This window comes from Citrus clementina, unplaced genomic scaffold (assembly GCF_000493195.1).
Source record: "Citrus clementina cultivar Clemenules unplaced genomic scaffold, Citrus_clementina_v1.0 scaffold_3, whole genome shotgun sequence".
Taxonomy (NCBI): Eukaryota; Viridiplantae; Streptophyta; class Magnoliopsida; order Sapindales; family Rutaceae; genus Citrus; species Citrus x clementina.
In genome coordinates, this window is record NW_006262339.1 from 29,595,215 (window position 1) to 29,606,686 (window position 11,472).

Below are 11,472 nucleotides of genomic sequence, written 5' to 3' on the forward strand. Positions count from 1 at the left end.
GGAGAAAAAAAAGAAGCGCGGTGGAAAGAATTCTTGATCCAAATCGAGAAGCAGAAATATAGCTCGAGACGAGTGTGCTTTTTGTCATGAAAAGGGTCATTGGAAAAAAGGATTGTCCAAAGGCTCAAAAGAGAGATGGGAAGAAACCAGCAGTAGCAAACATGGCACGAAAAGATGAGGACTTTGATTATTCACTAAGTATTACTCCTACATCATACGTGGCTAGTTCGAGTGAGTGGATACTTGATACTGGAGCAACCTACCATTTGTGTCCTATTAAGGAATGGTTTATGGATTTTCGTAATATAGAATCCAATGCAGTTGTGATGGGGAATGATCAACCTTGTTGTATAATGGGGATAGGAATAATTTGGCTCAAAATGTTTAATGGAATGATCAGAGAACTCAAAGAGGTTAGATTTGTTCCAGTTTTAAAGAAAAATCTAATTTCTATGGGTGCTTTGGAAGCTATAGGATACAAGGTTACCATTGAAAATAGCACAATGAAGTTTACACATGGGGCTATGGTAATTCTGCAAGGGATTCGGCGTCACAATTTATACTATTTGAAGGGAGGTACAACTAATGAAGCAAATGTTGCTGTAGCGCACAATAACACCACCAACCTATGGCACGTACGGTTGGGACATGCTGGAGAGAAGTCTTTGCAAACTTTGATGAAGTACAGACTCTTAAAAGGTACTAAAACTTGTAAATTAAATTTCTGTGAGCATTGTGTAGTAGGCAAAAAAACAAGGGTCAAATTTGGTACAGCTAATCACGATACTCGTGAGATCCTTGAATATATTCACAGTGATGTATTGGGACCAACCAAGAATGCATCAATTGGTGGAAGCCATTATTTTGTTACATTTGTTGATGATTTCTCTAGACGTGTGTAGGTGTACACCATGCGAGCAAATGATGAGGTTTTAGAGATTTTCGTGAAATGAAAGAAATTGGTGGAGACTCAAACTGGCAGAAAGATCAAAGTATATATATTACGATATGATAATGGGGGTGAATATACTTCTAATCCATTCTTGCAAGTATGCCAGAATGATGGTATTAAAAGACATTTCACGGTGAGACATATTTCGCAATAGAACAATGTGGCTGAGCGTATGAATCGTACTTTGCTGGAGAAAGTACGGTGTATGTTATCTAATGCTGGTTCAAATAAAAAGTTTTGGGCTGAAGCTGTGAGCTACGCAAGTCACTTAATAAACTGGTTACCTTCTGCTGCAATTGGAGGTAATACTCATATGGAAATGTGGTCTGAAAAGTATGCACAAGACTATGATTCCCTTCGTATATTTGGGTGTCCAACTTATTATCATGTCAAAGATGGTAAACTGGATCCTCGTGCTAGAAAAATTATCTTTGTGGGATTCAAAGGTGGAGTAAAAGGCTTCAAGTTTTGGGATCTCGAAGATAAAAAGTTTGTGTGAAGCCGAGATGTCACGTTTGATGAAACTTTAATGATGAAAGTTTCAAGTTCTCAGTAGGTGAAAAATAAAACCACAGAGGTATTACAGCGGGTGGAGTTTGATGAAACTCCATATATAGCAATTAGTTCTATATCAGAGAATGGTTCAACAATGGAGGTGACACCTAGAGTTGAAGAAGAGGTTGTTTCTTCTAATGTCCCACAAAATGAAGAAACAATTGATGATGTAGATAATGATGATTTTATAGCAACAAGGAAGCCAATAGGAGAGATAAAGAAACCCGAATGACTTACTAAAGATATGGTGGTAGCCTATGCACTTCCAGTTATTGATGATGACATTCCCAACACTTTCGGTGAAGCATTACGCAACAGTGAAAGTGATCAATGGAAGTTAGCCATGGAAGAAGAGATGACATCTTTCCATTAAAATCAGACTTGGGAACTTGTGGAGTTACCAAAGGGGAAAAGGGCTATTGGCAATAAATGGGTCTACACTAAGAACCAAGGATCTCCGAATCAATCAACTCCTAGATACAAGACAAGACTCGTTGCGAAAGGTTTTGCTCAAATGGAAGGTATTGACTATAATGAAATTTTCTCTCCAGTTGTAAAACATACTTCTATTTGTATTCTACTTGCCGTAGTTACAGAATATGAGTTAGAGTTGGCTCAATTGTATGTTAAGACGGCATTCTTACATGGAGATTTGGAGGAGGAAATCTATATGACTCAGCCTTGTGGTTTCAAAGTTGCTGGAAAAGATAATCATGTGTGTAGATTGATTAAATCTTTATACGGACTGAAGCAATCACCAAGACAGTGGTACAAAAGATTTGATCAATTTATACAAGGGCAAAAATTCACCAGAAGTGAACAAGATCATTGTGTTTACTTTAGAAGACTATTAGATGGAGCTTTCATCTATTTGTTATTATATGTCGACGATATGCTTATAACTTCGAAGAATAGAGATGAGATTGAAAGATTAAAGAAGCAGCTGACTTTTGAGTTCGAGATGAAAGACTTAGGTGATGCACAGAGAATACTTAGGATGGAGATTCGTAGAGACAAGAAGAATGGGGAGCGTATAGTTGACTCAAAAGTCTTATTTGAAGAAAGTGCTAGAAAGATTCGGTAAGGATGACAAAACTAAACCAGTATGTACACCTCTAGCTCCTCATTTCAAATTAAGCTCTTCTTAATGTCCTATATCTCAAGAAGAGCGTAATTATATGGCTCGTGTTTCATATGCTAGTGTTGTGGGTAGTCTTATGTATGTTATGGTATGCACAAGGCCCGGTACATCTCAAGCAGTGAGCATGGTTAGTAGATACATGCACAATCCGGGTAAAAATCACTAGCTTGTTGTGAAATGGATTCTCTGATATCTGTATGAGACAGTTGATGTTGGGTTATTGTTCAAGAAGGATTGTGGTCAACAATCTGTTGGGTATTGTGATTCTGATTTCGCCGGAGACCTAGATAAGCGAAGATCAACAACATGCTATGCATTCACATTAGGTGGAGGTCCGGTTTGAAATGCAAGTTATGCAATCCAAGAGGGGGGTGAGTAGGGATTTTAAAATTTATGCAATACAATTCGCACAACAATTTAATCTATTGCCTTAATCAAATCAAAAACAATAAATTCAATCAAGCACAATATTAAAAGAGTAAGGGAAGAGAAAACAAATACAAGGATTTTTACGTGGTTTAGCTATCCCTGCCTACGTCCACGCCTCCAAGCTCTTTCGGCTTGAGGATTTCACTATCCAAGCCTCCCAATGCTTCAAATGTTTACAATTGACTTCCAAGGTGTCAATGGACCTTTACAACAAGAGATTATATCCTCAATCTCTTCACCCCAAGTGTTTCTCACACTTGTACACTCACAATTTGATGAGAAATGAAAATTACAACAATGAAACTCTCTTTAAGAGTGAATAACAAATTATAGCTCAATGATGATTCAATAAATGATGATTTGCGAAATGGAAGCTCAATATATGTTATATGATCTTGTTTTTCCTTGTATTTATTCTTAGAATGAAGTTTGAGTTGAGTTTTTATAGTAAAAGCCCGAAAACTAGCCATTATAGTCAAATTCTCGCGCCCAAGCGGTTAGCCGCTTAATTTATCGGGCTAGCCGCTCAGGAACAGTGATATTACCGTTATTTTTGAATTTGCTATAGTAACACTGTTCACTAAAATTACACTTTTGGCCCTAAACTTTCTGTACTTATACTACGGCCCAAAACGTCATAAAACTTTGCAAATATATCCAATTTCAGAATTTCCTAAAAATAATTGTCTTTCCCAAACTTTTTGAAATTATAATATGGCCCCAAATATAATAGTATTTTTTAAAGAGGTCCTTTTTAAATTTAGCATAATACCCATATTTTTCAAAGTTCTCAAAACCTTTCAATTTAGTCCAAAAATTGAAAATATGAGATTTTCCTCAGGTGGCTAGCCGCTAGCCTCAGGTGGTTAGCCGCTTCCTCTCTGTCCAATTTTGGATTTCAAGTGTTTAGATTAAATTCGGGTCCTCAAACTTTCATAAATTATAGTATGGCCCAAAAAGTTTCAAACCTTTGCAAATAAGTCCAACTTTGAATTTCAAAATAATATTTATTAAACTCAAAGATTACAAAACTTTTTCATTTTAATCCAAATTACTCAAATCCACAAAACACCTTATCTTATAAATATAAAACCTTTTAGTTTATGAAAAGTATTTAATTAAATTAATCTCTTGAGTTTCTCAAATGCTAAATCATGCATCAATTAAATCATACCAGCTTTACAAGAATTTATCGCACTAATTTGTCCATTGAGCTCTAAAGTTTATTCTTGATTTCGCCGTTGTCCGTTGAGTGTGTTCAATCTTGATTTCACTTGATTCACTTGCATAAATATTATCTTTCAAAACTAGTGAAAATGTGAAATACAATATTTATTATTTTTACTTAAGACACATGTTTGTTATCATCAAAATTACATTATGTGTAGCCCTTTAGGCTAACATAGTTTGCTAGAGGTCGATTTTGCAATTGACAATTGCTCTGTCCACTACGGAAGTAGAGTATATGGCAGCAACTGAATCTGTAAAATAAGTTATCTGATTGAAAGGCTTGTTAGATAATTTGGGAGTAATCCAGGAGAATATTACAGTCTTCTGTGATAATCAAAGTGCGATATTCCTTGAGAAGAATCAAACATATCACGCTCGGACAAAGCACATAGATGTGAAATATCATTATGTTGTTGAGAAAGATCGATACTAAAGATAATCCATCAGATATGTTGACGAATGTAGTTTTTGGAGTTAAGTTTCAACATTGCTTGAAACTGATTCAAATCCTTTGATTGTGTTAAGTTATGTCCTTCGAGAATTTTGAACTACAGTTGGCTTGATCCTAAATTTTGGGTATGTAGGCAGTCACAGAGATGCAGCCATTTTGGGGATGATGATCCGTTGGTAAGTCGGCTCAAATTTGGACAAATCTTCGCTGGGATGGAGAATTGTTGAAAAGTTGACAAAACATGATGACAAATTGGCCAAAGTTGGCACCAAACCTTGAAAATTTGACACATGCATGTGGCTAAGCATGCAAAGCTTGAAAAGTTGGCACCGACCCTTAGAAATTGAAGCCAAAGGAGTTGGTGAAGCATGTGACAGTTTGACAAATTCACAACTACTTTGACAAATTGGCAAATTATTGGTGAGCGCTGAATTTGTAATAGTGCAAAATACTTCCTATAAATAGAGGGAGTTTTTCATTTGTTAAGCATCCCTAAATTTGCTAAGCTTATAAGTTTCTAAGCTTTTGAGAGTTCTAAAAGTGTGAGCAATTGAAGAGTGTGTGTGTGAGTACTGGGTGTATTTAGGTTCTGGGAAAGTGAGATTTCTTACTCAAATTTGTACTCAATAATTATAATTATTTTTCTCTTTCTCCCGTGGATGTAGGCATATTGCCGAACCATGTAATTCTTGTGTCCTTTATTTTTATGTGATTATTCGGTGCGTTTGAGTCCGCATTCCGCGCACAACAGAAACTTGGGGGAGATTTGAGAACCACTGAAATAGTTGAAAGCAAGGTTGAGAGATTGGAGATGTAAAAGATGAAAGAGCGTGCTAGTGTCATCGATGGTACCCTCAAGTTTATTGCAATGAAGATTGAGGCCAAGCACATTTCTCGTAACAATATCACACGTTACTCCATCCCATGAGCAGCAATCGGTTCCTTCCTTCCAAGAGATTGTCTTAGGATAAGAAATTCCTAAACAAAAAGAGGAACCTGCTCGATCATTACGAACATATGTGCTATTTTTAAATTGAAGCAAAGCTAAACTTTGTTCCTGAGGGCATAAATGAAATGATGATGAAAAATTCAATTGAAAATAACCAAATAAAAAAGACAAAGAAGAGGAAAAAGAGACCGGGGACTTGATTATGCCATGCAAACCTCTCCATCATTTTTAAGTGTTTAATATAAAGACACTGACAAGTACTTACATATAATATTTGAGGTAGATGACATGAATTTATATGCATTCCATGGACAGAGTATCTTTGGTCTTTAAGGGCCTGTTTGGTAGCGTTTTTGGGCCAGTGTTTTCATTTTCATTTTCGGATTACTGATATAATATGCGTTTGGTTGATTGAATCCAAAAACAAATTACAAAATAAGAAATCCAAATTCACTTTTTATAACTAGTAAAGTAAAAACATGTTTAACATGTTCTCTGCTTATTACAAAACCGAACTCAAAAACAAATTAAAAAATAAAAGCCAACAAAAAATCTCATTCACGAACTCACGGTGCTCTCTCTCCATCCTTTCCTGATCTACTCACAGTGTCCTCTCTCCCTCCTTTCTTGATCTGCTCACAACGAAGCTCTCTCTCTCTCTCTCCTTATCTTTGCCAATCTACACACAACAGCAAGCTCTCTGTCATTTTCTCTCCAGATCTGATCTTTCTCAATTTGCCCATCTCGGTTGCTGCACTTCATCTCTGGCGTCGTTGTCGCTTCACTTGATCGCCGTCGCTATCGCTTCATCTCCAACGTTGCTGGTGCGCCATCTCACTGCAACCACTGCTGCTCCATCCAACTACCTTGACTGCTTTTGCTATCTCAGGCCTCAGCTCCATCTTTGTTATGTGAGTTGCTGATATTTTTCGTTTTTAAGGCTTGTGTACAATCGAATTTGGCATTCATTGGGTTTTAATTTGCTTTGGAAAATGGTGAATGTTGAGAATCCATACTCAATAATTATTTTCTATTTTAAAAGGGATCGATTCCACTGCCATGGACATGAAGGAGAAGAAATTGACAGTGATAGGAACCGTTGATCCTGTAAACGTTATGAGCAAATGGAGAAAATATTGGCCGACAGATATAATATTAGTTGGGCCAACAAAGGAGCCAGAGAAGCCAAAGGAGGAGTCGAAGAAGGAAGAACCGAAGAAGAGAGAGGAAGCTAAGAAAGAAGAGCCCAAACGCATTGAAGGGAATCCTTACTTGACCACTCATTACCATGTTCAAAGCATTGAAGAGAATCCAAACGCTTGTGTTATTTGTTAATTTCTCAACAAAAATTAAAGACATTTTGCTAAATTGGTGACTTTTTGAATGTCATCAATTCTTATAGTAAGCAGGCAACATCAAGATATCAAACCTGTGTATATAAAAGGTGCTGCCTCCTTTGTTTCTTTCCATGTCTGAGTGAGTAATTGAACTGTAGAGAAAATAAATAAAACTTTTTAAATTTTGTTTATGTTCATCATCAATTTTTTTCCTCTTCCCTTTTTTTTGGTTAGTTATTTTCATTATGTACACCAGAGGATCAAAGTCGATAAAGATTTAGCCTCGAATTAGTGTTCATTTCTAGTGGCATTTTTCTTATTTTTGCTAAGCTAAAACTGATTATAATGTGCTTAAATAATTAAGCTTAAAAAAATTTTATTCGACGAGAACATACAAGAGATTACCAAATGCATATTCTCTGTTTTTATTATTTTTAATTTTGTCTACCAAACGCATATTACTGTTTTCAGTTTTAAAATATAGATTACAGAAAATGATACCAGATGCATATTTAGATGCGTATTTGTCATGCCCACGCGTTGTAGGTAGGTCAAGAAAGAACCCTTGGGTCTAATACAACAACGCGGGCATGACAAATCTAGATTATTAGAATTATTTTAGGCATTTTTCGCGTTCTGTTATTTTTATCGAATCCTATCTCCCACCGTTACTTATTTTTGGACAACTAACCAGTTGATATTGCCTCTGCAAGGTGGAACTAACTAAATGTCAACAAGCTTATTGTTTGAAACCTCAATGCCGGTGATCGTTACTAATTAACAAGAGGTAATTAAATAAGAAGCTTTAATGAGTACTATTGATATGAAGCATACAATTTATAGTTGGTTTTGTTTTATTTTATTATTACCTATCCAATTACCATGATCATGCAAATTGTTAAGATGTTAGGTGGCTGTTGCTTGGTGTGCATACAACTACACAACTGGTTTTCAGAAAAGAGAAAAAAAGGGGTAATTGGTTTGACGAAGGAGGATTTTAAGTTAAGAGTTATATTATGTGTATTTAGTTGAGATACTTAATTTGTATTCTAACTAATGTTTCACCAATACAAATTTATTATTTGAATTGAAAGTTATAAGGTCACTTGAAGTAATCAATAAAGTGATGCATCACTTGCTAGAATAGTTAGAATATAAAATAAGTATCCCAACAAAATAATAAGAAGAGCACTATTGTTTAATTAAAAAGCGGGTAATTTTTAAAAACCTCCCCTGATGTTTGAGCTTGTTGCAAGTAGATGACGAGAATCTGTTTATTTGTAAAAAAACTCCCTACCGTCAGTTAATTTTAACATTGACCGTTAGTTGACTGTACAAAGACAATATTACCCTTAACAATAGTTTGTAGAGGGAAATAATTAAAAAAAAATAAAATTATTGGTTATTTTACCCTCTTTAAATTATTGATATTTTCTTAAAGTTCCTACAAAAAAATAAAATTAAAAACTTGAAAAATCCTCTTTAAATTATTGATATTTCCTTAAAGTTCCTACAAGAAAGATAAAATTAAAAACTTAAAAATGAAATAATCATAATCTTTATCTATGATATTGCAAAATCTTTGGAATTGACAAGGATAAAATTGTCAAAAAATAGGGTTTGTGTTTTTCACGCCAATAATTTTAGTTTTTTTTTAGTTATGTCAGTGTACAAACTATTGTTAAGGGCAATATTGTCTTTACACAGTTAACTAACGGTCAATGTTAAAATTAACTGACGGTAGGAAATTTTTTACAAATAAACAGATTCTCGCCATCTACTTGCAATAAGCCCAAACCTCAGGAGAGGTTTTTAAAAATTACCCATTAAAAAGCTAATACATAACTGTACAAACATCACTGTTGATTCTGCTCCAAGTACAACCAAAAACAGCACAGCTATGTAATCCAAAGCAACAAATACACACTTACAATTTAACCTCTGGCTACTGCTGACCTTCACTTTTTTCTTCTACCTCCTGTGCCTTCGTCTTGCGTATCTAACCTTCTTCTACGGGTCTCCTTCAACCATCTTCACTAACCATCGTGGCTTTCTGTTGAGAATACCATGTATCCAATTGACAATCCAATCACCAGTCCAGACGCATCCCCCACTTCGCCATTTTCCAATCAAACCCGCTTGAAGTTTCATCTTTATCGTCATCAGTAGTAGCTAAAGGATGCACTTTAATTAAACAACAAAAAAAAAAGGATGCACTTTAATTCGACACCTTGGTTTGAGGAATGAGTTGTTTTAGAAGAAAAGCGATGGAAAGATGGTGAAAAATCAACTTGAAAACTATAACCAAACAAAAGGAAGTAGAAGAAAAAGAGAGTGCAGGAGACTTGGTTATAATGCCATAAGAACCTCTCCGTGGTTACTAGGAATTAATACAAAGAAACGCAACGATTACTTACATATGTCTAATTGTTGAGAGGCAGATAGATGGGTGTTATATTCATTACATGGACCGCATCTTTGGTCTTTTATGTTTCATTTCCAGGCCGGGCATGTTGCGAGTTGGTAAAAGATTGATTCAAATAATATATTTAATATTTTCTGAAATGCATCAATGAAATGCAATGGACAAAATGTAACATATGTGAAAAAAAAATTAAAAAAATAAAAAAAAATTGAGGCGGTTAATAAAAGTAAACGAAGAAGCTGGAAACGGGGAAACATATACACGTGTGAGAAAGTGAGAGTCAAAACCGACCCAAACACCCGACCCTTTTGCCCGGAAATCGACCCGGCCATATCTTGTGCTTCCGACCACCCCACCGGGCACGCTTGGCACCAATCTGAAGCTTGACGACTACACATCATACCCTAGCCGTCCACGTTGCCGGAAAATAGCCAGAACATCGGCGACCAAAGCTTGAAAAACCCGCGACTTTCACCTTGCTCTGCCGGACTTTTCGCCGGTTTTGGGTGACACCACCGGCTGGATTTTGTTCCCCACGACTCCCTCTTCAATTCCCGACGATTCACAGCCACCGGGAGTCACTGTTTCGCCGCCGGCCAATTGTTGGACTTTCACGGCTGCCGAGCTAGATTCCGGCGCTGTTGCCGCGCGTGGGAGGTCACTGCCGGTACCATTAGACCCAGAGTGGCCGAAACTTTTAGACCTGAGTTTCCCGGTCTCCGTTGCTTGAATTCCGGTCACCGTTGTCCGGCGAGGGCAATTCGGTAATTTCACAATATGAGGGCAATTTTGTATTTCAGACCTTATGAAGATTTTAGTAATTTCTGAAATTGGGATCTGTTCTAATTACGATTCCGAAGGTACTTCAATGGTTTACGATCTCGGAATATTTTAATGATTTACAGAGTCGAGGGTATTTTAGTAATTTTATTGATACAGGAGTTGTAAATTATGGATAGATGTTTGTTTCGAGTTTATTGCATAAATTTAGTCTTAATTTCGATTTACAAAAAATAATTATGTCGTTTCCTTGATTTAGGAGGATCTGCGACGAGAATCAGTCCACAGGCGTGGACGATAACCGAGCATGAACATTGTTACTGTGAGTGAAATATACAAAACATTTTTTCATAGTTAATTATGATAGTAAAGCGTGTTTGCGAAATAAGTATTTTAAATATTCTGATTTAATGATTTTCTTGAAATGAATTTTATTCACGCATTGATATTATATTAAAATATTTAGTTAATGATTTTTCGTATCGACTTTAAATAAAATATGATAGTATTTTTAAAGATAAGAAAAGTGGATTTAGATGTGATAATGAAAAGAAGAGCATGATTTAAAGTATGGTTAAAATGTATATGAATATGAGTATAGAGATTATTTTTAAAATTATTAAATAGTACCCTACACTTCAGATACAGTGATACAGATGAGATGAGAGACCTTTTGGGGCCCGTTCGAACACACATAGAGGCTTTGGGCCGTGTGTTTAGGCGCTTCTGTCTTTTGGGGGCATATGCGTGTGATATGATAATAACAGTGATACAGATACAGAAGATACAGATAAGATATAGGTATTTTGGGTCCGTCGGAGTACACACAGAGACTTTGGATCGTGTGCTTGGGCGTTTTTGTCCTTTGGGAATTAGATTATACATGCACAGATATGATGAGATATGAGATTGTATTTTCCTGTCTATTCGTGTAGCTTCGGGCGCGTGACGGTACCTATATAGTACGTCATTATCCGTCCGTTGAGGTCCGGATACGCGAGATTATTTCATTGGGTACTTGTTTAGTGATGATTTTTAAATTTGTGTATTTTATATAATATTGTAATAAGATCTCCATTGTTATTACATACGATATTATATATGCTCTTCAAGGTTAGTAATCTGATTTAGATGTTAAATGATTTATTAATGGTTTCTCGCATATGATTTGATGAAATCGTGTTTGGAAATAATATAATTATTATTTATTTTTTAAAAATTAT

The 11,472-nt window shown here is 35.7% G+C and overlaps 1 protein-coding gene and 1 long non-coding RNA gene across 2 annotated transcripts; both read left to right on the forward strand.

The window, feature by feature from the left end:
• Positions 1-6,766: 6,766 nt before the first annotated feature.
• LOC18048936 (heavy metal-associated isoprenylated plant protein 39) lies at positions 6,767-7,055 on the forward strand. The gene has a single exon (XM_006442197.2). It carries the CDS (start codon positions 6,767-6,769, stop codon positions 7,040-7,042), a length of 276 nt encoding a protein of 91 aa, XP_006442260.2. The 3' UTR covers positions 7,043-7,055.
• A 2,622-nt stretch (positions 7,056-9,677) lies between these two features.
• LOC112100278 lies at positions 9,678-11,252 on the forward strand. Its single transcript, XR_002906597.1, has 3 exons — positions 9,678-10,329; positions 10,509-10,571; positions 10,892-11,252. It is a non-coding gene; the product is annotated as an uncharacterized LOC112100278 (long non-coding RNA).
• Positions 11,253-11,472: the final 220 nt, after the last annotated feature.

Bases quoted from the DNA above. Each gene is read 5' to 3' on its own strand.
- LOC18048936 (XM_006442197.2), top strand. From the start codon at position 6,767: ATGGACATGAAGGAGAAGAAATTGACAGTGATAGGAACCGTTGATCCT.